General features: G+C 42.9%; 2 protein-coding genes and 1 long non-coding RNA gene across 10 annotated transcripts in view; 2 read left to right on the plus strand and 1 right to left on the minus strand.

The window, feature by feature from the left end:
• The window catches only part of IRAG1 (inositol 1,4,5-triphosphate receptor associated 1), a 128,983-nt gene extending 124,314 nt beyond the window's left edge, over window positions 1-4,669 (plus strand). For all 8 annotated transcript variants that reach the window (XR_016231293.1, XM_051851398.3, XM_017345354.4 and 5 more), the window contains one exon: window positions 1,305-4,669. Coding sequence is in view for 7 of the 8 variants with exons in the window: in XM_051851398.3 (XP_051707358.3) it covers window positions 1,305-1,548 (244 nt within the window). In the remaining variant the exon portion in view is untranslated. The remainder of the gene's footprint in view (window positions 1-1,304) is intronic.
• Window positions 1-26,962, minus strand: part of LOC127492323 (uncharacterized) — a 64,390-nt gene that overhangs the window by 15,937 nt on the left and 21,491 nt on the right. The window lies entirely within an intron of this gene.
• Window positions 9,609-25,399, plus strand: LYVE1 (lymphatic vessel endothelial hyaluronan receptor 1). The gene is made up of 6 exons (XM_002708812.6): window positions 9,609-9,826; window positions 13,424-13,595; window positions 13,715-13,854; window positions 22,273-22,575; window positions 23,203-23,281; window positions 23,682-25,399. Exons 1-6 carry the CDS (start codon window positions 9,742-9,744, stop codon window positions 23,866-23,868), a joined length of 966 nt encoding a protein of 321 aa, XP_002708858.2. The 5' UTR covers window positions 9,609-9,741; the 3' UTR covers window positions 23,869-25,399.

Genomic DNA, 26,962 nt, shown 5'->3' on the forward strand with positions numbered 1-26,962 from the left:
TTTCCACATCACTTAGCACTCTGTTGCTCTGCTTCACTGTGCCTGACATGACCTCACAGGTTTCCACATGGAAGGGAAGCCAAGCATGTCCCCTGGGACTTCAGCATCTCGTCTCTTTCTAAGGAGGCCATTGGTTGAGTTTTCTCAATTTATTGCAAGTTGTCTATTTTCTACTGACTCTGAACCTAAGCTCCTCTCAGCTCAAAAGCCAGTGTGTGGCAGTGTCTGTGTAGGCCTCAGGGTCTTCAGGAAGCCCTTCTGTCACTGTCCCCACCTCCTTGGTTTGATAATCCTCAGTGTTCTCATTTCCCATATTACTTTTCAAATGGAGCTGGAATTAAAACCAGGAAATTTTAGCTTAATGCAGGTGGCCAGGGTTTCTCAGAGATATCTAGAATGGACTCCTCAAAGTGATTTCCCAGGCTTGGTGTTCAGTAGGCCACAAAGAGGACACGTCGAAAGGCATTTGGGAAAGAGGCAAGAGGAAAAGGGGGCAAGAATAGAGGCAGGTATGAAGGAGAGATGAAAGGGAAGGAAGCAAGAGAGAGAAGACTGGAGAGAGTGAGGGTAAAGGAAGGAAAAGAAGGGAGAAATTAGAGAATGAATATGAGTGAGGCTGAGAAAACATCTTAAATAAGCCACCTAGAGATTGCTAGAGCCTACTGTATTCTGGTTGCCCTTGGGGTGATTTGAAGTGAGATCTTGGGGTTCATCCAATCCCAACTCAACTGGACATCAAGCTTCTTCTAAAGGTTTATTACACTCATTCCACTCTGGACACTATTGGACATGGAACTGAGAACAATGTGTTACACAATTTAGCACAGAAGCAGGGGACAGATTAGAATGTGGAAATGATTGCTAATATGGCTAAAATCAGAAAGGATTCTGGTCCTGTGTGGATTCATAGGTATACAGATCAGTCACCGTTGTACCTGAGGCTTGTGACAATGCAAGTATCAGTAACCGTTCCAAGAAGAGATGAGGGGATGTGTGAATGGATACATGATCAAGCAAGGAATAGTTTTCTTGACCAGTAGTTGCAAATGTCAAGGCTCTATGGACTGGTGGCATCAAAATTACCTGTGGAAATTTATAGATCACTAAGCCATAACTTTGGAGATTCTCCTTCAGGAGGCCTGGGGTAATAAGAGTAATTGCTGCCAAGTGATTCTATGCACTGGTGAGTTTGAGAACTGTGGCTCTAGACAGCATAGACAGTATCCCCTAGACAGAGAAGTAGGTACCTGGGCTCATATATGTGCCCAAAATACTAAACCCTCCACCTATTTCTTCATTGACAGCAAATTTGAAGAACTGGTTCATTTCTTACAAGTAACATACCCCAAACTATGCCAGCATTGGCACGTGATCTGGATGATGGCTGCAGCGATGCTGGTCTTGACTGTGGTGCTGGGGCTCTACAACTCCTATAACTCTTGTGTGGAACAGGATGATGGACCCCTTGGAAGATCAACTTGCTCAGCAGCCCAGAGGGACTCCTGGTGGAGCTCTGGACTCCAGCAAGAGCAGCCTACGGAGCAGTAGAAAACCTGATACTGAGCTGGTGCCCTGCTCCAGTAGCTTAGCCCAGCACCCCAGCCCTCCATATAGTGCATCAGGCCCAGGTGTGGGCACGCTGCTGTCCATCCTGTCCAGGAATGAGGAAGGCTGCTTTTCACACTTGACACCCTGTGGAGCTATTCACAGACAACAACTTGATGCTCTTGGAGGATCAACAAGACTGCTCTGGGAAAGCTTCTGGTGAACTAAGAAGTCATCTTCTCCAAGGAACACTAAACAAAGGAAAGTTCTTGCCCTTGCTGAGGTGGCCAAGCAGAACTAAACCACCTAGGGGGGACAGGAGGAAGCTCATTTACCCCACTCTTCCTCTCTGCAGTGGGTTGTCAGGAAGAATTGTGCTTAACAACTAATACTGATGCTAACTATCAGACCTGGAATTTGAAGAGACAACATGAATATCCTCCCATTTCCCATCTCATTCAAATGACTATCTTTCAGCCTTCCCTTCTCCCCTTGGGAAGAAACTCTTCTAAGAGTTTCATTTTATAAAAGTAGGAAAGTTTTTTTCAGAAAAATGCACAGACTAAATTTAGCTCAGTGCTTAAAATGAAATGGGGAGATATGAATTAATATATATGCATTTGCAAACACACACACACAACAAAAAAATGCATGTGCACGAAGCCAACAACCCCTCAAAAGTGTGCTCTGGGCGCATGTTCTGGATAAGCAGGATGCATGCCAAGCCAACCAATATTTTATTCTGTGTGGGGCAGTCACCAAGCACTCAGAGTTCAGTGAGCTCTCCACATGGATTGAGGTTTGAAAAACCACTGACGACGCATAGGCTTCCATGGCACACTTACCAGTCTCCATTTCAAACCCCAGTTCTAAGCTGCTATAAAGCACAGTCCTTTCCCTACATGCGCTCTCCTACTGAGGCAGTTAACCCACCTCTTAGGTTCGTGAGAAATGTAGCTTTCAGCTGCAGCCTCCTACTTCAGATGTGCACCCACATGCCAGGGGGGCAGTTGTGCCTCAGCACTTCAGTTCAAATGGGATTTTCAACCCCAACATGTTTCAGGGCATTCCAAATTGCTGTGCATAAACCAAAGGAACATATCCCATCTCCAAGTTGACTTTTTCCCTATCTTGACAGCCACTGCCTTCATTCAACCCTTATGAGTTGGGGGAGGGGGACTGGTTTCCATGTGGTGGTTTTGTTGCTGTTTCGTTGATATTGTTTGCTTCCATTGCTAACACTCAAACTACACAGAAATTACTGTGAGCCAAGCACATCTCTGTATTATATAGGTGTTAACTCATCTAGTCCTTAAGAAAAAGGAGAGACTATGGGGTTTTTAGATAAGGAAAGTGAAGCTCAAAAAAGGCAATTTGCCAAGGACACCCAGCTAGGAAATCACAGAACAAGAATTCAAACCCAGGTAACCTGGCCTCCAGGGGGCTATACTCTTAAAGCCCTTATTACCTTGCCACTTCTGCTATCCTAACTGGACGTCTTACACCCCAGTCTCACTTCTCCAAGTGGTGCTTCACCTACTCTAAACCATTCCTGGTTCCCAGCTAAACAGTTCTCTCACAGCTCCACACCTCCTCCCATTCTTCAGGATCAAGTGCAGAAATCATTCCCTGCACACAGTCTTTGACACCATCCTCCTACACTCTCCACCATTGCCAATACAATAGGGAACAGCCTCCTCTGGGCTTTCTGGCACTGTTGAAACATTTGCACCATTGATCTTTGCCTACAGTATATCATGGTAACTTATTTATATATCTGTTTTCCTGAGTGTTTTTCCTCAAAGACAAGAACCATGCCTTATCCATCTCTTGGGTAAGTGTCTAGCATGGTGGCTCACACTTGGGAGGGTATCACTTAATGTTGGTCAAAAGAACACACCACATTCAAGGTGGTGGAGATCAGCTTAGGGATAGCTGTAATTCTGCATGATTCCCAGTACTAGCATCATCACTGCCCCAGTATCCATGAGAAAAGTCACTTGTTTCTCAATCTTAGATTGTTCTAATATTCCTCAGTCCCCTCTGACAGGAATGAGACCAGACTAGCAAGAAAGACAGGTCTCAGCATATCCACTCCCCTTAGGGAAACCTCTCTGGACCAGTCCCCACCTGAAAATAGTCTGGTATGGGAGGCAGCCTCCTGTACAGTGGCTGGGACATGACTGTGAAAGAAGCCCATGCAAGGGTGGACCAAGGATGTGCCATTAAGGTACAGAGCAGAGGTGCAGAGCAGAGCAGACAGACTTTGGGGGCATCGGTGATTGGTTCACCTGGCCTCTTCCAGGGGTACTGGATACAACCGAAGGAAATTTATGTAAGAACCTCAGAGCCAAAAGACAGGTTCTGAATGGAGCTCCAGAGAGAGTGGCTGTGGGGCAGGACTCTAGCTGGGCAATGCCAGTCTCAGCCTACTTTAAAGAAAGATCAGGCTGGGCTGGGCCACTGTGCACTTGACCACAAGGTTCCCACCCTTGTTTCCAGGTGAGACAAAGAACAAGAGAATAGGTGTAGAGAGCTTCTGCACCTCCAGCTACTTCACAGGAAGGTTTGCTAAAGCACCTCATCCAGACCCAGGCCTTCGCTCACACTGCTGAGGGAAGTCAGAGAAAAGGAGGTCTCCGAAAGGGAGGGCAAGAGTGACCACATTTACTGTGGAGTGGCTGAAAAAGTATTTATTGGTTTATTCTAGAAAACAAAGATCAACAAGAAATAGTTGCAGCTGTGCCAAGGCAGTCATGAAATGGAAAGGTACCAGCCATGTACTTCCAGTGGTCATGTTGATCTGAAATAAAATTTCCCCTTGAAATGCCCCTGTAGTCTGCCATTTCTGCTTTGCCCAAGGTACCTGGTTGCCCACCTTCAGCTGCAGGGTGATGTGTTGTGTGTGTCATTGCAGATGTCACCTCCTAAAAGATACTCACTTTCTGGCTGCCACAAAGCCCTATATAATGCTCCCCGTATCCAGCCTGACAGGATGAATGGAGATGGAGATGCTGGGTTTGTGTATCACTGGCTGTCAGTTGTTAAACCTCACACAGGTGTGTTAGCATTGAACTGTAGAGTGTCACATACCTGAGTTTGAAAATAAAAACACATTTCCAAATCTTTGGCAGAGCCAAATGCTTCCTCATTCTATGGAGCTGGGCCGTAATCTCCGCCCCTGAGTTAGGTCCCTTTAGCCATTCATGTCTCCCAGAACCAAGCCAGAGGTCCTTGGCCTTTGGATCACTGTACTAAGGGCTAGCTCATGGAGTAAGTCCATTCCTGATCCTAGTTTTTTATACCCCCCCAGTCTATGACTTTTTAAAATACATTTTCCTGTAATAGAGACTCCTGAGTTTTCTTTGCCCACCTGATTTCCACAGTTTGTCTATGTTTTTGGTCTTTCTTGTTGCTGATTTCAGGGACTATGCATCTTCTGGACCTAGTACCCTAGAAACAAATTCTCCCACCCAATACTTACACCCTCTTTGTGGTCTTCTGTATCTACCAAAATGAAATGTTGGTGTATTAAGCCACAGAGATGCAGGAATGTCTGTTATGGCTGCTGGCCTATCCTGACCAATGCAGATGTTTGAACCAGAAACGCAGTGCTTTAATGATAAAATCCCAAAATTTGAGAAGTTCGTTTAGCAGTCAACAGGCAGGAATCACTAAACTAATATTAGAGTCTGTAAAGATCGTGACCCATGCTGTTAATAAAACAAAAATACTTGGTGAAGTGATAACCCATGATAGCTTGAAAGGCAGCCCATGGCTAGGCTAGTTCTAGTGGAAGTGGCTGGAAGGAATCAGATGTTGAAGTACTTGAGGCTCTGTTGGCTGCCTTTGGTAAGGTACTACGAGGGGGGAAAAAAGCACTTGGGAAAGAATTGACTACTTGGAAGTATTAAGAACACTGAAGTACTGAAGGATTAGAAAGCCTGACTTCTAAATTCCAAACAGATTACAAAGAGCTTTGAGTGAAATGGAACTTTAAAAAATTCTCAGTAGGCCAGGTCAACTCAGCCTATAGCAAAAGTTAGATTAAGGACATGACCCTTCCATTTGCAGTTTCAAAAGAATGTAATGTATCCACCATTAGATGAGAAAACAGAGAAGCATGGGACCCTGTCTTCAGAAACATGACTGGGAAAGGATTTGGGGTTTGACTGGCACATGGAATCAAATAGATCAGAAATTAACTTTGTGAGGGAATTGTATTTACAAAGAAACACAACCCAGGACTAAAAACTTTGTTCAAATTAGAAAACCTTAGGGATCATAAACTTACACCAGCAGGAAGCAGACTACAAAAGCCATACTCACTAATACCCACCTTAAATGTGCCTAAGATGGGCTAGCGCCATGGCTCACTTGGTTAATCCTCTGCCTGCAGCACCGGCATCCCATATGGGTGTAGGGTTCTAGTCCTGGTTGCTGCTCTTCCAGTTCAGCTCTCTGTTGTGGCCCGGGAGGGCAGTGGAGGATGGCCAAGTCCTTGGGCCCCTGCACCCACATGGGAGACCAGGAGGAAGCATCTGGCTCCTGGCTTCGGATCGGCACAACGCCAGCCGTGGTGGCCATTTGGGGAGTGAACCAATGGAAGGAAGACAATCTCTCTGTTTCTCTCTCTCTCTGTAACTCTACCTGTCAATTAAAAAAAAATGTGGCCAAGAGAGATCATATACAGTGCTTTCACCAGAGGCTGAACAGATAGGGCTGCTGAATCTTTAAGCCTTAAAAACTATGAGGTAAACAAATCTCTTTTCTTTATGAAGTGGCCCAGCAACACAAAACAGACCAAGACAAGTGGGAATGTGTGACAATGTCCTAGTCAGTGGAATACTGGTGGAAGTAATGTAGCCACTGACCAGGCCTGGCCTCTAAAACAATCTCCACCTCAATCCCCTATACTCTGTTCTTGGTTGCTGGCTCAATGTGAAGATCTTGGGGAGAACTCAGAAGTACTAAGTGATAGTCAAGCTATACAGAAACTAATAGAAGAGGCCCCTGTCTCTGAGTAACTACACACACATGCCCTACCACTTTAACCATCTCCATCACCACCTGGGAATCATTGGATTGTGCTGTGAGAGAAATAAAACTTGTAATTTGTTGAGTCACTGAGATTTGGGGTTGTTAGAGTAGTTGTATTACACTGACTAAAACATTTTGCCATCTGTGTATTTTTTAAAGTCCCTGTAATATCAGGTACCATAGAATTATGGCCTTGTGTTGTTATTTAAGTCCACATAATTCAACTCCCTTTTTTGATAGATGATAAACTGAAGCCCAGAGAAGTGAAGTGACTTGCTCAAGATCACACAAATGTTAGACCTAAGCTAAAGTTTAGCTGTTACCTATTACCTTTCTTCCTATCACATTTCAGAATCTCTGCTGTATTTAAATTTCCATTTTCATACATCAAATTAAATATCACTTTCACTCTTATTTTCCATAACCAGAGAATAAGAAAGCTGGCCTACATATTCCCATTTCATTTCTCACCTTTGAAATCTGATGGTTGTTCTTTTCAATTAACTTTACAAATGTCTAATTCTACATCTTTCTTTAATTGCTGATTTTCCTTGATTACAGCATGAGCTATTATTTAGTGAGCAGCTTCTAGCTCTTTTCCCATACCCTGAACGTTGTTTCTCAAAATGGTGGAGAGATTATCTGACAACATTTCCTTTGTGACTCTCCACTTTGACTTTTGGCTCTTGGAAACAAACTTCTCAGAAGCTTTTTTTTTTTTTTTTTTTTTTTGACAGGCAGAGTGGACAGTGAGAGAGAGAGACAGAGAAAGGTCTTCTCTTGCCGTTGGTTCACCCTCCAATGGCCACCGCGGCTGGCGCGCTGCGGCTGGCGCACCGCGCTGATCCGATGGCAGGAGCCAGGAGCCAGGTGCTTTTCCTGGTCTCCCATGGGGTGCAGGGCCCAAGCACCCGGGCCATCCTCCACTGCACTCCCTGGCCACAGCAGAGAGCTGGCCTGCAAGAGGGGCAACCGGGACAGAATCCGGCGCCCCGACCGGGACTAGAACCCGGTGTGCCGGCGCCGCTAGGCGGAGGATTAGCCTAGTGAGCCGCGGGCGCCGGCCCAGAAGCTTATTTTGTGAGGCAGATGTTCGGCACAGTGGTTAAAGGCATTGCGTATTACAGTGCCTAAGTTTAAATCCCAACTTCACTTAGGACTCCAGCTTCCTGCTACTGCACATTCTGGGAGGCAGCAGGTGATGGCTCACGTACTTGGGTCCCTGCCACCACTGGGAAATCTGGAGTTCCTGGCTCCTAGTTTTGGACTGGTCAATCTCTGGTTGTTGCAGGCATTTGGGGATAGAACCTGTGGATGAAACATTCTCTGTCTCTGCCTTTGAAGTAGAATGAAAATAAACACAATTTTATTTTTTAAAAAGTTACTGTGGTGAGAAACCTGGAAGCTCAGGCTGAGCATCTCCATGCCCACTGAGAGAGGCAGCAACTTCCAATCGTGAGTTTTCAGACATATTCCAGTGACGACTTAACTTCTGCCAATGGTGCTATCCAAAGAATAAGACTGTTTCCAGAGACCCATTATTAAGCACCTGCACAACCACACAGATTTCCTTTATCCAAAATCCCCTTCTAGTCACTTGATTCCAAAATGTGGGTAGGTGTCTTCTCATTTCTTATTAGCTATCTTTCCTATCCAAAGCCTTGCCTTCCATGATTCATCTTTTTTCTCTCCTATCTTCCTTCCCTCTCTTTACAATAACTGAAATTACATTTGAAAGCTAGCTGAGTTTCAGGTGTGGATCTAAGCTTTGATGATCTTTGTGATGAAGACACCATTCCTGCCTCTCTGTCTCCCTGGTACCACGGTGATGGAGTCACATGTTTCTTAGGTACTAGGAGCTGAGGATCTGTGCTCACCCAAGTCATGAGGTGTGCACTGGAGTTTATTTATGGGTTATCTCCCTCATCTGTTAGATGTCCCCAGGTTTGCAGAGAGTAGATTCTCTTTTCATTATGGTATTTTCTGCACAGATATCTAACTTTATGACCAGTGGCACTTAGCTAGAAAAGAACTAATTATCCATACACGGTTTCTATGAAAGGTATTCATTTGGGAGAAAGCTCAGAAACCTTTGCCCAGGTATTGCTCACAAATCAAACTCCAAACCACTGAAAACCCACCTGGGAAAGCAGAGTGCTTTCTGTTCATACACAGCACAGGTGTGTGCAGGATCTTAAAAAAATCCACAGAAAATGCATATCATGAAAAACTATATTCAGATTTCAAAAAATAATTTGCACTAAAGTAAGCTTATCTTTTAATTCTACTTTCCATGAACTTCTGGTGGACCCCTCATACCTCACATTCATTAAATGAGAAAGATGAAGTCCCGATTAGATTTTGGTCTGCCAGAATATGAGAGGAGTTAATTACAGAGAAAGTGAGCACATAGAGAATCTCTGAGGTGGTTATTATTATAAAGCCAAAAATCCCCTTATGAAGGGAAAATGAATAATTTTTGTAAATTTTCCCCACTTTTGTTTCGTAAATATCAATTTTTATATGTGTCTGGTTTCTTTGAAAAAAGAAAAACCCCTGTGGTGTGCAGAGATTGCCAACGTGAACAAGAAGTCACACTGAAGGCATGGGTTCTGTTCTTGGTATGTAAATGGGCATTTATTTTCATGAATTTCAGCATCAGTCCACGCACAGATCACAAAGCAATGCAGCAGGCAGGGGAATACTGATGTGGGAGGAAAAGAAGCACGATCCATGCTCAGTCTCTGTTAGAGACAGGTTCTGCAGGCACCAACAATGAACCGTAGGAGAACAGAGCCTGTAGGGGAGGGTGACAGGGAATATGCGAAGTGGGCAAACCTTCAGCAGCTCACACTCTCTCTGCTATCTGTCTTCCTGATTTGTGTGCTTTCTGAGTCAGCATTAGCTAAATTTTCCAGAAAGCCATCCACAAAGCACAGCCTGGGCGTTCAAGGGACGTCACTCATTTCCCCTAGTGACCTTGACGAGTCTGAAGTTTGAAAACAGGGAAATCCGGATGTCTCATTCACGAAGTGGCGCAGTGGGGCCCTCAACACATTTTCAGAACTCTCTGTCCAGACCGGTGACTGAACATCTGCCTGTCTTGCCACCAGTGGCTGTCTGAGGTGCTTCCCTGTCTCTGAAGGGGTGGGCACAATGGCCAAGTGCTTCATCCTGCTGTTGCTTCTTGTCTCCATCTGGCCCACAAGGCTTCTGGCCCAAGGCTCTCTACGAATTCAAGGTAGGTTTCTAAACCAGATTTTGAAGTGGAAGCAAGACAAGATCTTGGGAGCTACCCTAAGCCTACCAAGTTCTTGACCACGGGTTTCTGGGATTGGGGGGGGGGCCCTCGATGTCAAGATCTACTGGATGGTACTGCTCTGCCACTCTGCCAGAAATGTTCCCACCGTGCTGTCAACTTTACTAAACTATTTCTATTTACCTTTATGTCATTTCTACTTTTATTTTTTATTAGGAATATTTTTTCTGGGAATATACCAAATGTTGAGGAGAACCCATTTGCTTTTAAAAATGTTTCACTGAAAAACTATACCAAGATTGTGAAAAGTTTAAAGCAATCACTAATCTTGGAAAAAATAGGTAACTGTCACTAAATACTGAACTGTTTTACATTTTTTGGATGTGCCAGCATAATTATTTTAATTTCAATTTAATATAATCTAAGTAGAAGGCAATGTTTTAAATGTGAAATAAGTTTAATATGCAACAAATTAACTAGGGGAAATATCTGTAAAAACTTGGTTTGAAAATTCACAAGCAGCTCCTTCCCCAAGGAATGACAGTGATTTCTGGGCTTTTGAGATGCTTACATGAAAATTTCAGTTTGCACTGTTGGTAAAAATTTGTAACCACAAGTCACTTATTACAGCTCTGGGCAAATGACAATCTGAGCACTTTTAAGGAGAAGTGTTTGTTCCTATGCTGAACAATGCACTGAGATACAGAATATGCTGGAAACAAACATTCAAAGTTGCTTCACATATTTAAATTTATAAAGAGGTTAGCATAAATGATTGATCTTTTTCATACCAGAACTGTTACTTTCAAATATAGTTTGATGTTCTTTGAAATCCCACTTGAGGAAACTATTCTCTTTTCCCACATTGTTACCATTGTTCAAACTATTTTAGAAAATTGTTCTTGGACAATGATTCCATCACACTCTTTGGAGCATCTTCACTAATGGCAAAAAAAAAAAAATTCCTAAGGGAATTAAAATTTTAGAAGCAGTTCAAAGCTATCATAACCATGACTGCGGAATAAGGTGGTAAAGAAGGTGAGTGAAGATAAGAACTTTTTTGAGAACTTATTACGTAGAGATCCAGAGTTAAATACGTACATACGTTTTCTTCAATTCTCTCTAGAAAGAAGAAACAGGCTCAGTGAGGCCATGCAACTCATCCAATGTCATGCGGGCAGTAACTTAAATTTGAACTTGAATTCACTCTGACCCCTAAACATATACTATTCCTACTATGCCTACTATTTCATGAAAAATCTTAAGGAATGGGTAACTAGAGGATCTCCTCTTAGATTCTAGCTCCTATTTTTATTCCTAAACAAAATAGGAAAGCATAAAATTGGTTAATAGTTGTTGACTGCCTACTATGGATTTAGTTCCTGTTATGTACAAATTACCTAAAATAGTTCTGAAAAAAATCCTGAGAAGATATAACCATTCTCATTTTCCATATGAGAATACTGACTTGATCAAGGTCCCCAAAGCCAAATAGAATTATCCAAAGCTAGGTCATCCAGAATAGGTTTATCATTTCTCTCTAAATTATATTTACAGTAAAATCTAAGTCTGATGAGAGAGTGACAAATAAACCTTCTCTACAGTTAATTCCCAAAGAAGTAGCCATAAGAAGTTGAGTTACAGTAAGCTGATGAGTTAACAGGAGTCAAGTTCCAGGGTAAGTGATATGTTCAGAGAATTCAGTTCTATATTGTCTGTGTGTTTGTGGATCTACCCTGTAGCACAGCAGAAGGCAGAACAGGGTCATAATTAAGAATTGGGGTTGTAGGCATAACTGGGTTTGTGCCCCCAAGTCGCCCCAAAATTTCTTTAAGTCATTGGTCTTATGAAAGTTACTTAATCTCCCTGAGCTTCAATTTTGTCTTTAAAAGGACAGAGTTTAGCAGAGAGTAACACTAACAGGTGACAGATGTTGGAAAGACTATTAGTATTAGGATTAATATTGTATTAGTGGTGCATACAGTCAGATGAAACTGCTCTGTCACCCCAATCACAAACACTCATATTCTGGTGGTAACTCTCCAGTGTCCCTTGGTGACAGCAGGATCTGGTAACAAACAAGCCCATTCACAGATATTGTACCTCAGAGACACATTCTGCCCCCAGCCTCTGTTTCAGAATACAACAAGCTTGCTCCTTCCTTGCTTACGAAAAAATTCCCTTTAAATACAAACCTAGAAAGTGGTCAAAGCATTTGAGAATTCAAGACACAGAGCTGCATTCAGGCATTGACTTGGGAGACTGAAATGCCCTTGTATGGATTCTCACTGATGAAGCCCCATGGGAATAATGTACTTGAATACAATGCCACCTGACAATTTCATACAAGTCTACAAATCTCAGAATGCAGAGGGAAGAGGTCAAAAGAACTCCCAAATCCATTAGGTTTTGAGTAAAAATATTCACATCTTAACCGCTCAAACGCCTCAGTTTCCCCAGGAAGGTCAATTACTAGCAGACAGAAACCAAGATGCCTTAAGGATATCATACTGGCTATGACTGTGGGCCACCCATCATGTGGCAGGAACATTTTTATTGGAATTCAACCCTTTAACTCTTGTTGTCCTATGCGGTAGATACTGTTACTCTCTTGAGATTATAAATAAGGAAATGGAGGCTCAAAGAGGGGAAGTAACTAGCCTAAATTCAAGAGTTAGCAATCAACAAAGGCTAGATCCAAGTCCAGGTCTGACTCTCAAACTCTACTTCCTTTATTTAGTTTCTCTGCCTTGAAGATTTACTGCCCAGCTTCTCCAGGAACATCAGAGAGCTCACATTCTGTTACAACATTTTTCAGCCCATTAGAAATAATGGTGTCCCCAAACTACATTGAATTAGAGAATTGCTAACTATTCTGCTAACCAGAGAACTAAATTCTATCTTAAAGTCTCCAATGCTTTGTTTTTAAAATCATGTATTTATTGACTTGAGAGGCAGAGGGAGAAAACACGCTCCCTTCCACTCTCAAATGTCTGTGAACACCAGGGTGTGGCTAGCGCCCAAGTCAGGAGTCAGGAACTCAATCTGGGTCTCACACATAGGTGAAAGGAACCCAATTTTTTGAGCCATCACCACTGCTCCCCAGGGTATGCATTAGCAGGCAGGTAGAGTCAGGAGTCAGAGCTGTATATCAAACCTAAGTGCCCCAATGTGGGACACACATGGCTTAACAGGCATTTAACCAGTAGGCCAAATGTCCAGCATTCAGATGCTTCATTTTACAAACTCCAAAGAGGTCTGCAGCAACTTTATCAACTAAATCCTACCCCAGAAATTGGTAGCCAAAGTCCCAATAATGAACATACCTTAACACAGTGAGGTAAAAGGGACTCTGATCTGGTGAGATTTACAGCTTGGACCAGCACAAGCATCCATCTAACTCAGCAGCCTGTTTTTGTAGGAAATTACTGGCCCCTGTCCCTCTTATTTCTAAACCCCAGTCACAGCCATTCAAGACCTCCCTACTGCTACAGGACACTACTTTTGCGCTAGGAAGGAGAACCTAAATACTGGAACCAAAGACAGCACAAACTGAGGACCTACGTGATTCCTTTGCAGAGCTTTCCATCATGCTGCCATGCAGAATTGTGGGGGTCACCCTTGTGAACAAAAAGGTAGACCGGCAGTTAAATTTCACACAAGCCAAGGAGGCCTGCAGGCTGCTGGGACTAACTTTGGCCAGCAAACACCAGGTTGAAGAGGCATGGAAGTTTGGCTTTGAGACTTGCAGGTAAGAAACAGCTGGATTCTCTAACATAGTCAGAGCTCTCCAGCTCTGTGCTCTTGTTCAGCAGTGAGAAGTTGCCTTCCAGCCATTTGTGCACTCAATTACGATGGTTTCTCTTACAGCTATGCATGGGTTGAAGAAGGGTTCTCAGTCATCCCTCGGATTCTCCCAAATCCCAAATGCGGGAAGAATGGGTTGGGTGTCCTGATTTGGAGAGCTCCACTTAGCAGAACATTTGGGGCCTACTGTTACAACTCATCTGGTGAGTCAGATCGGTAGCCTCTCCTTGTGGGATATGTTCTCTGCGTATCTCTAATTCTGTGGCCCGTATGGGAAGAGTAACTCTGATATGCAGCAGAAGCAATCGGCAATATTCTCCTACAACTGTGTCTTTAATGAATGGTGGCAATGTGCCTCTTGCATGGAAAAAGTTAGAAAAATGTAGGCAGAAGGCAACCCACGTGGCTCAGTTACCACTTGCACCACCCCTTCAGGCAGAAGGCAAAGAAACCAATGTATAAACATACTTATTGCATCCACAGTGGAGAAAGCAATGTACTAGATTAGTTGTTTCACTGAACTCTGACAACTTCCCCATTTTGCAGATAAAGAAACAGCACAGAGGATCTGGTGCATTTGTCTAAGCTCTCATTACTATAAAGGCTCAACTTCAGCTCCAACTCTGAAACTGTGCTCTTTCCTCCTTCCTATATTGTTTTATAGGGGAGGAAATGCTGACACTACAGTGGTATTTTAAAGAACAAGATCCAATCCCCGTTTCCTAAAAGAAATTGAAGCCTCAAGAGTAGAGCTGACTTGCTCATGGTCATGCTGCCCTGCCATATGACCTTGACGGCAGACCTTGGCTGTCTTAGCCCAAGTGTTTTACCTATGTAATTTCTTGGGAAGTTTTTCTTTCACTAAATATGTGTTCTCAGTTTGTCACAAGAACCCATCAGATTCATTACTCCTCACATTACTCATATATCTGATTTTATAAATGCTGGGCATCTAGTAGTCATATCCAAGATAAGGTTCAAAATCATTCACTAAGATCTAAAAGGTAAATGTAACCAGCCAACATTAGCGAACCTATCACAGAAAGGCAATATAGAATCTAAGCAGTTTTTGAAGCCAAGGGGCTCTGGCATAGGAAAAGCCCTAAGGGACACCTTGTCCAAGTCCCTGACTTCATGGATGAAACAACTGGAGTTCAGAATGGGGATTTAGCATGTCCAAAGACCTACAAACAGTGGCAAAGTCAAGACTGAAATATAGATCTTCTAACACATTTTTTTTACCATCCTCCTTCTCTTCTCTGCCTCTTCAGCCTATCATCTTTGGCTGGAGAACTGGTGATTCACATGCCAGCCTACTTCATACCAGGCCATAGTGTCGAATGTCCTTGCTTTTTTAATTCCCCAGCCTTCCTGCCAGCTGTCAATGTGATGATACAATAGCCAGCCTTGTGGACCAGACAATAAGGAGCCAGGGAAAGAAGACCTAGATTTGTCCGTTTCTTCATGGTTCCATTTAACTTGTAATCCCACCCTCTTTCCCTGTAAACTACATTAGACTTAGAGGCTTGTTCAATATTTCAGGCAAAAATATTTCATAGATGATATTATGTACTTCAGATTATATCACAACAAAATGCACTTAATATTACTTAATAAGTCCCACTATTAAATATGCTAGTTTCAATCATTTCACTAAGGTAGTAAATGTCAGATCTCTCTAATGAAATTATAGCAATATGTCATCCCCTCTTCAATTAGTAGATAAACTACAATGGGATATTTTGGCACCAAGCACATATCCCAAATGATCTTCCAGCTACCTACTGCCTATTAGTTTAAGCAGGCACTGATGATTCCTGCTAAAATCAGTTACTATTGGGGAGTTTAAAATGGTGATTTTTCCAAATCTATCCTTCCTCCTACATATAATAGCTGGTATCATTGATAAAGAATTCTCTCTCTCTCTCTCTCTCACACTCACACACACACACACACACCTCTTCATACACACAACTTTTCCTTTCCCCTTATACTACCACAGACACTGGCATTTTGCTTATTTGACTCAGTATGTCATCAATTTTACAATTATTATTCCTCTTTTTCTGATGCTCAAACTGTTCTATATCTGCCAAGTAGGAGCCCTTTCTAGTTGACTTTTGTGTCTTTTCATTCATGTTTTAGTATTTCCTTGCTTCTAGACACAATAACATATCCCAGGCTCACTCTATACTTTCTCTGTCCCAGATGTAGAATGAGCCATTTATTTCTCCAAGGAGTCCCAGTTACTTTCAATAGGGGAATGTTAATTAGAAACCAAGGTCTGAATGTAAATTGTTATCATCATACTATGTTTGGATGTTGGGATATTGTCCCCCCCCCACACACACCTCCAGAGGTCCATGTCTTGGGAGCTTGGCTGCCAGTATGGCAATATTGAAGAGGTAGGATCTAATGGGAGGTTCTTGGATCACTGTGGGTGCTGCCCCCAGATAGAAATACTGGTCTGAGGCTGAGTTCTCCCAAGAGCAAATTGTCATAAAAGCTTGAGTCTGCCCCACCTGGTCTCTTGCTGATTTCCTTTATGAAGATGTGAACCCTTCCTCCCATACTTGCACCTTCCATCCGCCATGGGGCCCTTGCAGGGGCCCACACCATGATCTGGACTTTAAGCCTCCAAAACGGAGTCAAATAAACCTCTTCTCTTTATCAAGCTAGCCTGATGCAAGTATTTCATTACAGCAAAAAAAAAAAAAAAAAAAAAAAAAAAAAAGGCTGGCTAATGCACATCACCACTGGAGTTCTCACTGCCTCTTGGTATTTTTCAGTAGATGGCTAGGAAATTACATATACTCATACGTATATATGTATGTACATATAAATCATAGATATGATTTATTTGTTTGAAAGGAAGAGTTAAAGAGAGAGAGACAAAGAGAGAGAGAGAGAATGAGAATCTTCCATCCACTAGTTCACTTCCTAAATGGCCACAATGGCAGGGGCCAGGCCAGGTCAAAGCCAGGAGCTTCTTCCAGGTCTCCCACGTGGGTGCAGGGGCCCAAGGACTTGAACCATCTTCTACTGTTTTCCCAGGCCATAACAGAGAGCTGGATCAGAAATGGAGCATCAGGACTTGAATAGGCACCCATATGTGATGCTGGCACTACAGATGGTAGTTTTACCTGCTACACCACAGCACCAGCCCTTTGTCTGATTTTTTGAATAAGCAAAAACATTTACATAGTTCAATAGTACAAAATATACTTTTTGAGAAGTATATTCAGAGAAGTCTTACTCCCATTCCTTCCAGCTTCCAAACACCATTTTTATCCATTTCTGATTTATTACTCTGTTTTGCTTTCTGTACAAAGGGCTGTGCTTATATGTGTGGAACAGTAAGGAAGAGTCTACTTCCCTTTCTTACAAAAAAAACTAGCATATGCACTGTTTTATATATGCCTTTTCCCACTTAAATCCTAGAAATTGCACCATATCAGTTCATGGAGACATTGTTCATTTTTAATGCATGCATAGTGTTTCACTGAGTAGCTATCTCAGTCCATTCAACCAAGCCTCTCTGGACAGACTTTTGGCCTATTTCCAATATTTTTATATTGCAAATAATGCTTAGGTGAATAAATGTGAACATATGCTGTCTCATGTATCTATAAGAATATACTATCTGAACAGAAGCCCAGAAATCATCCTAATGCTAATTCTAACTTTGCTCTAATTTTTTTCTTTTTGTAATTTCCCTTTTTATTGCTACCTTGCAGAGTCTGAGGATCAAAGTAATCCTAAGTCTTTATTATTGCTGGTTTGGGAACCAAAGTAACCCTAGCCCCAAACCCAACGATTTTGTTGTTGCTGTCCTTGTGAGGTTTGGGGACCAGACCAAAGGGCTGTTAATGCTCTGTGTGCACCATTGGTTTTATGCCATTTCCTCTGCTGCAATGCCCATCCTCCTCCTCCTCAGGCTAACACTCATTCTTTTTTCAAATCTTGAGGGCCACCTTCTTCAGGAAGCCTTCCCATGCCTCTTACTCCTTTGTATCCTCTTAGGTATTGACTATACTCTGGGTTTAATATCTATTAGAGCACTTTTCCACATTCTAGAGAACTTGTATTCATAATTTGGGGATACACTGTGCCTGTGATCAATTAGGGACTACCAGGCCAGACTACTGTTGCTCTCTCACTGCGGCCTTCTCAGTCACACATATGAACAGAGGGGCCAAGGTAACAAATTCTTGCAGCTCTTTCAGAATATGCCCAGGCACTATGCTGACCTAGACATTTACTATCTCATTAATCATCAATGAAATGACACTGGTGTTTCAATTCTACTTTTAGGAGGGTAAGTGATGCTCAGAGTGTACTTCACTTGCTGTCCCAGTCAATAAAGAACAGATCCAGAACTCCCATCTTGAGCTAACTGCACTGTGCCATGCAATTTTTATTTAGCACCTGCCAGGGTGACCACACATCAGTAACGTGCCAGACCCGGGTGGTTCTGGGCATCAGTGATTGCAACCAGTTAATTGTAACCTGCGCCAAGGTTGAGAGTCACTTAGATCTCTAAGATCTAAACTTTAGAATTCTTGACATTTCTTAATTCTCCTACTTTGGTGCAACCAAAATCATCTCGTTCTTTGCTCCCAAGTTGTACTCTTTCTCCTCTGTATTTCACCAACCACACACCTCTACTGATGATTCTGTCACTCCTCCATTCCATTGCCTTCAATGAATTTCCACTCCAGAGTAGGGTATGAATTGTGAAGCCTCTTGCACACAAAAGTGGACACAGAAGAGAACTTTGGTATGTAATATAGGAGGCTTGTGGACCAAAGTTGGAAATGACCTCTCCTGCAGAATTCCAAATTCTTGCACAAGGCAGTTGTGAATCTCGATCCTCTAACTCCTGTCTCTCTTCCCAGTCACATCTCCTGCTGGCAGTTTTTCATAGTCCCAATCACACACCCCCCTACACTCTAGCCACACTGTCTTTCTAGTCCCTCATCATTTTTCTAACATGCCTACACTTCCAAACTTTCAGACGCTTGGATCATGCTATTCCTGTTGAGTGGGATATTCTATTCCCTCTTCTATTTGAGATGAGCTGCTTTGTTTCCAGTCACCCTGGCCTTGCTATTCATCAAATGGCTGAGTTCATTCAACTTCTGGCTCTTGAACTTTCTTCTTTGGGCGATTTTGCCCTAGATCTTCAATGACTGGCTACCTTTCACCATTCAGGTCTCAGCTTAAGTATCACCTCCCCAAGAGACCTTTTCTTAAAATCACCCTATTCACAGGATCTGTGGCCCACCCCTTTGCCCCACCAGTTTAATCTGTATCATGTTTCACTTTATTTTAAACATTTATTATCCTTTGAAATTTCTGGTATATTTATTATTTTTAAAAATTATCTTACTATCATCCTAATGCATACAAGCCCTCTAAGAGCAGAGACGTTATGTTTGTACCATGTCCCTAACACCCAGAGCAGTGCCTGGTATGGAGTTGGTTCTCTGTAAATATTTGTTGAATGAACTCATTAGCCCTCCATACGATGCCTAAATGCCAGCTCCTCTGAATCCCCAGGGATCTACCCTGATGCTTATCAAAATGCTGCCTTTGTCCTCCAAGAAGTGGGAACCATACCTGTAAGAAAAAGGGGAGCAGAGCAGACAGGAGACAGGATATGAACTCACAGCCAAAACAAATTTATTCAAGGGAAAATAAATTCACAGAGGTGGCCAACTGCCAGCGTGCACAGAGACCAGGCAGAGGTCCCAGTCCTATAGCAGGCTGGATCTTAATACATCTTAGGATGGGCTAAGGGTCGGGGTTGGGGGGCAGTAGGCAGAGGTGAGTTTCTTCTTACAGGTTTTTCTTGGGCTTTCAAACTTGGAAAAGAATGCAGAGGGTGGGTGTGGAAGAGTACACGGTGTAGGACTGAACTGGCCCCTTGAAAGAACGCAGGGGTACAGGAGTCTCTCAGGGAATTTGATTTACGTTCAGGCAAGGAACTAAGATGACTGAGGTTTATGCCTTTGTTCCATCAACACCTTATTTGTCAGTGTAGCTTCAGTTCCCACATAGCATATTCATCTCAGTATGCTTTTCTTCATGATACTGAGAAGTGTTCATTACTTGGAAGAACTTAGCATATATTGAAGGATAGAAATATGGTTGAAAGCTCAGGGCACCTATGGTAGCCATGTCCTGCTCAATATCCTGGCTACTCTCAGACCCCTCCTAAAGTCCAAGATCATCACAAAAGGACCAAGAAGTTCATCTACCACCAGCTGCACCAGTATGTCAAGATTAAGTATAACCGGCAGAAACCCAGAGGTACTGACAACAGGGTATGAAGGATCAAGGGCCAGATCTTAATGCACAGCATTGGTTACTAGAACAACAAGACAACAAAGCACATGCTGCCCAGTGGCTTCTCCAAGTTCCTGTTCCACAACATCAAGGTGTTTGAGATGCTACTGAGGTGCAACAAAGCCTTCTGTGCTGGGATTATTCACGGTGTTTCCTCCAAGAACCTCTAAAGCCACTGTGGAAAGAGCAGCCCAGCTGGCTGTCAGGGTCTACAACCTCAACGCAGACAGTTCATGTGCAGGTTTTATTTGTGCTGTACCAGGTAAAACTGCAGCCTGGGGATGCCAGTTTGAGTCCCAGCTGCCCCAGATCCCTGCTAATGTGTCTGGGAAAATGACCCAAGTCCTTGGTCCCCTGCCACCCAGGTGTGAGACCCAGAAGAAGCTCTTGGATCCTGGCTTCGGGCTGGCCCAGCCCTGGCTGTTGTGGCCAGATCCTGATATCTCTCTCTAGCTCTTTCAAATAAATGAGCAAACTTTTTTTAATTTATTTTATTTGAAAGACACAGTGAGAGAGAGAGAGGTCTTCCATCCGATGGTTCACTCCCCAAATGACCGCAACGGCCAGAGTTGAGCTGATCCAAAGCCAGGAGCTTCTTCTGGGTCTCCCATGTGGGCACAGTGGCCCAAAGCCTTGGGCCATCTTCTACTGCTTTCCCAGGCCATAGCAGAGATGGATGGGAAGAGGAGCAGCCGGGACTAGAACTGGGGCCCATATGGGATACCGACGCTACAGCCTGTGGCTTTAACATGCTGCTCCACAGTGCCAGCCCACAAACATCTTTTTAAAAAATTTATTTATTTGGAAGTCAGAGTTGCACAGAGAAAGGAGAGGCAGAGAGAGAGAGGTCTCCCATCTGATAGTTCACTCCCCAATTGGCCACAACAGCCGGAGCTGAGCCGATCCGAAGCCAGGAGCCAGGAGCTTCTTCTGGATCTCCCATGTGGGTACAGGGGCCCAAGGACTTGGGCCATCTTCTACTGCTATCCCAGGCCATAGCAGAGAGCTGGAATGGAAGTGGAGCAGCTGGGTCTTGAACCAGTGCCCATATGGGATGCCGGTGCTTCAGGCCAGAGTGTTAACCTGCTGTGCCACAGTGCTGGCCCCCACAAACATCTTTTTTAAAAAAAATTTAGTACATGGATGGCTAAAATATTTTATCATTAGATCCAGCCCTTGGTTGGTATTTTACTTCATTTAATTTTCAAAAATTAAGCATCTTTATAGATTTTTCTTCATAGCCAACATTCTAGTTGACCGTACCCTCTGCCACAAACAGAAGTTCAAAACAGACACAAATTCATATAATGTATTGCATATCTCTGCCAGTCAAAAGTATGTGACTTTGGGTAAGCAATTTCTCTCGACTTCATTTTCTTCCTGTTTGAATAAGGGTTGGACAAAACTGTTCCAAGAGATACTTATTTTAACATCTACTGCCATAGCTGATTTAGAGTAAGATGCTCAACATATGTTAGCTCCCTCTCTACCACATTCATCTACTTAGAAAGCAAATTCACATCCTTCCCTCAGTCCTCTTTCTTTCTGATGAGCACAGAGAAACCTGGCTTTAGCAGATCTTCTCCTAAAGTGATATCACATGTGTTTTTGGTCGCCCCATCTAATCCACCTTCCTCTCACTTTTACTTCCTTCTTTATTTATCAAATATTTGTTAAGCATGTCCTATGTGCCAGGCACAGTGTAAATACTATGATGACCAAAACAGACAAGGTTCCTGTTTCTAGGGTACTCACAGGTCAGTGGGGACAAATGCAGTGAGAACTGGGACAAGGGGAACTACACGGAGGTACTAAGGCACATGCCTGGGACCCATTCTGCCAACAAGTGTGCTGAGAACAATGTGGTTGATCCGAGTTGAAGGACAGTAGGAGAAAGCTGAAGAATATTAAGAGTGAGCTGAATAAGAAGAGCCAAGAGTCTTAAAGGTGAGGAAAGCATCATGGCCGAGTGTGGAGAGAAGGCCTATTAGAGAACTACAGGCATTTCAGTGTGGCAGGAGCAACGAGAGAAAGCCTGCGCAATGAGTCTGCCCTTGTCAGCTGGGACCATAGATCACAGAGGGCCTTACAAACCATGCAGTAGAGGCAGGCACTGAGGATGCTACAGAAGGAAGGAAGGATTACATCTGCATTTTTGGTGAGACCATTCTGGCTGCAGTGTAAGGGGTGTGGGGTTGGGGGTTCTAAGACTAAAAACAGGACACCATTGCCTTATTTAATTCTTATTTCATTTTGCCCTCTCCCAACAGATACTTGGGTTAACTCATGCCTTCCAGAAATTATGACCACCAATGACCCCATGTTCGACACTCAAAGTTCAATGTACACAACAGAGTTTGCGGTCAGTGACAGTACCTATTCAGCATCATCCCCTTACCCAGCGACACTTGCCCTTGGTACTACTCCAGCTTCGGCTTCCACTTTGGCTCCACGGAGAACCAAAATGATTTGCATCACAGAAACTGTTACAGACACTAGCACCATGTCTACAGAATCTGAACAATATACTGAAAATAAAGCTACATTCAAGAATGAAGCTGTTGGGTTTGGAGGTAAACACTTTCTGAGCCTGTTATGTGTATTCTTGTTTAACAATATGAGGGGCTTCAGAAAGTTCATGAAAATGCACATTATCTTTTAACTGCATTTTTCCAGAAACCTTTTGAAGCTCCCTTGTACGTAAGTTGCAGTCTGTCTCCAGATTGGGCACTCAGGATCTGCCAAATTCAGAGAAAAGCTTAATGCAAACTCAACTTTCACAAAGTCAGTTTTCATAGAGAACTTAAGAGATGCAACAAACCTTCGTGATTAAAAATAAGTAGTGTAAAAGAGCATCACTGTTGAAAACTCAAAGACTTAAAAATAGATTACTATTATTATGTAGAAGTTCTTTTAAACAGATACACCATAAATTCCTATGATTTCATTCCAGTCATCCCTTTTCCAGGCAGCAGAGGATAAGTGGAGCCCATATGTCATGTTGTAACTTCTAGAATAGACAGGATTAGACTGGCAAGAAGTATAGAAGCTGATGCAGGCCCAACAGCATAAGCAGTCACAGAGAAGCCTTTTCCCCTGTGCTATCAATTACTGCAATCGCATATACAGGCAAAACCTTAGTGCATCGTACACACAAGCTCAGGTGATGGACCACCTGGCCTTGTCTCTGTTTCCTCCAGGAGTTCCCACAGCGCTTCTGGTGCTCGCTCTCCTCTTCTTCAGTGCTGCAGCCGGCCTCGCGGTTTGCTACGTCAAAAGGTGGGGTTGTTGGCACATCTCTGTGCTCCCTATCAATCTTGCATATTATTTCAACAGATGCTTCTTATCCAGGCCTTAAAAATAGATGTCTATATCTAAGGTGTCTATATCTGGGTATCCCTTTGAATCTGTGGGAAATTTTTATGCTTTGGTTGTGGGTTCTTTGTTTTGGGGGGCAGAGTTGTGAAGCCAGTCTAAAGTTTGGCTGATTTAAATGGGTGCGTTAAAGTGGGACGTGTTGATGTGTTGGAGGAGCGTGCAGACGTGACATATTGCTCTGAAATAAAGGTGCCAATATGTGCACTCACATGCAGAGCATTGCCTATTGTTTTACGCGCTTTTAGAAGTCTCTGGTGTTAAGTTTAAGTCTCTGACATTAATTTTATGTTTATCCCTAAAGGTACGTGAAGGCCTTCCCTTTTACAAACAAAAGTCAGCAGAAAGAAATGATCGAAACCAAAGTAGTGAAGGAAGAGAAGGCTGATGATAGCAACCCTAATGACGAATCAAAGAAAACTGCTAAAAGCCCAGAAGAGCCCAAGAGTCAACCCAAAACAACAGTGCGATGCCTGGAAGCTGAAGTCTAGATGAGAAAGGCATGAGAAAACACTCCTGAGGCTGGCTTCTTCCCTGATACATATCCTGACCCCAGTTGAGGAAACTAAAAGGACCAAAGCAGAACGTTCACCCTTGGTTTCTAGCTGGAATCAACTCAGGGCTGCCTTTGGAGTTCACCAAAAGGAACTCCCTTCTTCTTGCCACAATCCCTTCTGGATCCTAGGTCCTCCCACCTCCCAAACTTCTCACAGCCTCTCTAACCTGACTATGTTCTAATAATATCCCAGTGGGGGAAAGAGCTGTGCATAGCATGAGGACCTGAAGCAAAGAGCTCATCAGGCCACTCATCAGGTGAGCTGAGGGCCAAGGGGTCACTGAGACCAGCGGTTCTCTACTGTTCTACAGTCCAGGCCCTTTCTTCAGCTCTGAAAGGGAAACACTTATACAACCTGGCACATCTATCTGAGCCAGGCAAAAGCAAAAGAAGGGAGGAAAGCCTTAGCGGCTGAAAGCCATGGAGATTCCTGTGACTTGAGACCCAATCTCTGTCAAGCCAAAGTAAACAGCAACAGCAGGAGACCAAGGATGCTGACAGCACTACAGTCAGTGGGAGCTACAGACACAGCGGCCAAGTGCTCCTCTCAAACAAAATGAGTTGGAGTCACTTCTTAGCACATAACACATTTTCTTTTTATTTCTCCTGATGATGATATAGCCTCTAGAGGAATATACTTCTAAAAGAATCCTCAGAAAAGTAATTTTACAAGCTTTTATTTTTATCTGAGTTACAGAAAAATTATTGCTGGGGAAAATACTGTTTTTAAAAAGTAATACTAGTCAACAAATCTTTGCTGAATGACTACTACAGATTCTGTATTCCTTATCCAAAATGCTTTGGACCAAAATTGTCCTAGATTTTGGATTTTTTTTATTTTGAAATTTTGCATTTATATAATGCTATATCTTGGGAATGGAATCCAGGTCTAAACACAAAATTCATGTATTTTTCACATACATTTTACACCCAGAGCCTTAAAGGTAATGTTATACAATATTTTAAATAATTTTGTGCATGAAGCAAAGTTTTGTGGCGTGGAATTTTCCATTGTGGCATCATATCAATGCTTGAAAGGTTTCAGATTTGGGAGCATTTCTAATTTCAGGTTTTCAGATGAGAGACACTCAACCTGTGTCCATCAAGTGCAGGATACTGCATTCTGTAATTTACTAGTCATAAAAAAAATGCATGGAGTAGAATGCTCTCTGATACTAATGTTTTTCTGTTTGGATATTCCTGGCTTAACTATTGTATTTCCAAATTAATTTTTAGGCTGTTTTGGTTTTGCTAATACTAATCTTTTCATTTTCTCTCTTATGGCAGCCATTACAATCTTAATTTATTATTAACATCCCTAAGAGGTACATTACCACCTTTACTCATTTTTAAAGCACATTTTTAAAATGTTATTAATAAATGTATCACTAGCTCTCCTTTTTCTAGCAAGAAGAGCCTATAAGGTGCAGAAATATTTGTGCCAAAAAATTAAAGCATTTAGAAAACTTCTTTGTTCTCTTATTTAACAGATGCACTATACCTTTCATGCATGATTAAAGTACCAATCATAATCTGTGGTTTGCAAAGTAAAAGGGACAACTTTGGTTATTAAAGTTCAAACATAAATGCAGCAGTACGTCCAAGACCATGTGGGGCTGCTCTGGCTTCGAATGGTCTTGTTTGAAGCTGGCCAAGCACACACACATCAAACAGCCTGAATCACTTGGGCTTTCGGTCCTACACTCCAATCCACAGGGGAGCTGGAGACTCAGGAGAGCTCGTTTGTCTGGAGACTCTAGTTCTCACTCCCTCCATAATCACATCGCACCCCAGGCCACCCCACCCCTTTTTGCTAATTCTCTTCTTGCCTGCACAAGTGACCCCATGATCCTTTTACTGAGAGGCTGTAACCTGCGGGCATAGTCTTCAGTTGACCTACAACTAAATCTAGCTTAATAGCCAAGAATTAAATCAAGAGATTTCACATATTTATATTTCCAGATTCCTTTGAAAATGGGAGATCTGGAAACGGAAAAGCCATATTCCCACTGAGCAATGATGATCTGATGCTGAGCAGTGCTCTAAATGGATTGTGTTTTCCCATTTCTTCACTTCCTTGTCACTATCGCATCCCCATACCAAAGTTAAGGTCTCCACACTATGTTGCTCATTTGCATTTCCTACCTAGTGCTGGAGGTCTAGGAGTCTGACACTGTGGTTTGTCAGTCCTTGAACTTTCAGCTTTGTCCAGCTCCAAGAGAGTAAAGAAAAAGGGGGAGGGCCTAAGCAGCACCTTCCCTCTGTGCACATTAGCTGCACAGGTATTCATACCGCATTTCCCATCTTGCAGGCATCTACCACACATCAGGATGCCATCATCTTCCATTAGGATGTCCATCTTCCGTGGTTCGTTTATGCACATATGTGCCCTGCCCAGGAGAGTCACCATATATGCAGGTTCTGCAGCCTCAGATTCAACAAAGCACAAATGAAAACATTTTTAAAAAAGGTGTGTTTTGGGGGCCAGCATTGTGGTATAGAGGGTTAAGCTACTGCCTGTGGTGCCAGCATCCCATATCGGTGCTGGCATGAGTCCTAGTTCTACCTCTGATCCAGTTCTCAGCTAAGATGTCTAGGAAGGCAGCAGAAGATGGTCCAAGTGCTTGGGCCCCTGCCACCAATGTGGGAAACCTGGATAGAGTTTCAGACTCCTGGCTTTGGTCTGGCCCAGCCTCAGCTGTTGCAGCCATTTGAGAAGGGAACCAGTAGATGGAAGATCTGTCTCTTCCTCTCTTTCTGGAACCCTGCTTTTCAAACAAACAAATCTTCATTTTTTAAAGGTACATTTGTACTGAACATGTACATACATCATTATTTCCTAAAAGCATAACAACTATTTATGTCATATTAGGTATTATAAGTAATCTAAAGATGATTTAAAATTTACAAGAGAATTGCATAGGTTATATACAAATACTGTGCCATTTTACACAAGGGATTTGAGCACCTCCAGATTTTGGTATCTGGCACCAATCCCCTAGGGATACTGAGGGATAGCTGCAGTCACT

This window comes from Oryctolagus cuniculus, chromosome 1, assembly GCF_051225735.1.
Source record: "Oryctolagus cuniculus isolate XC-2025 breed Fujian yellow rabbit chromosome 1, ASM5122573v1, whole genome shotgun sequence".
In the NCBI taxonomy this organism is placed as follows: domain Eukaryota; kingdom Metazoa; phylum Chordata; class Mammalia; order Lagomorpha; family Leporidae; genus Oryctolagus; species Oryctolagus cuniculus.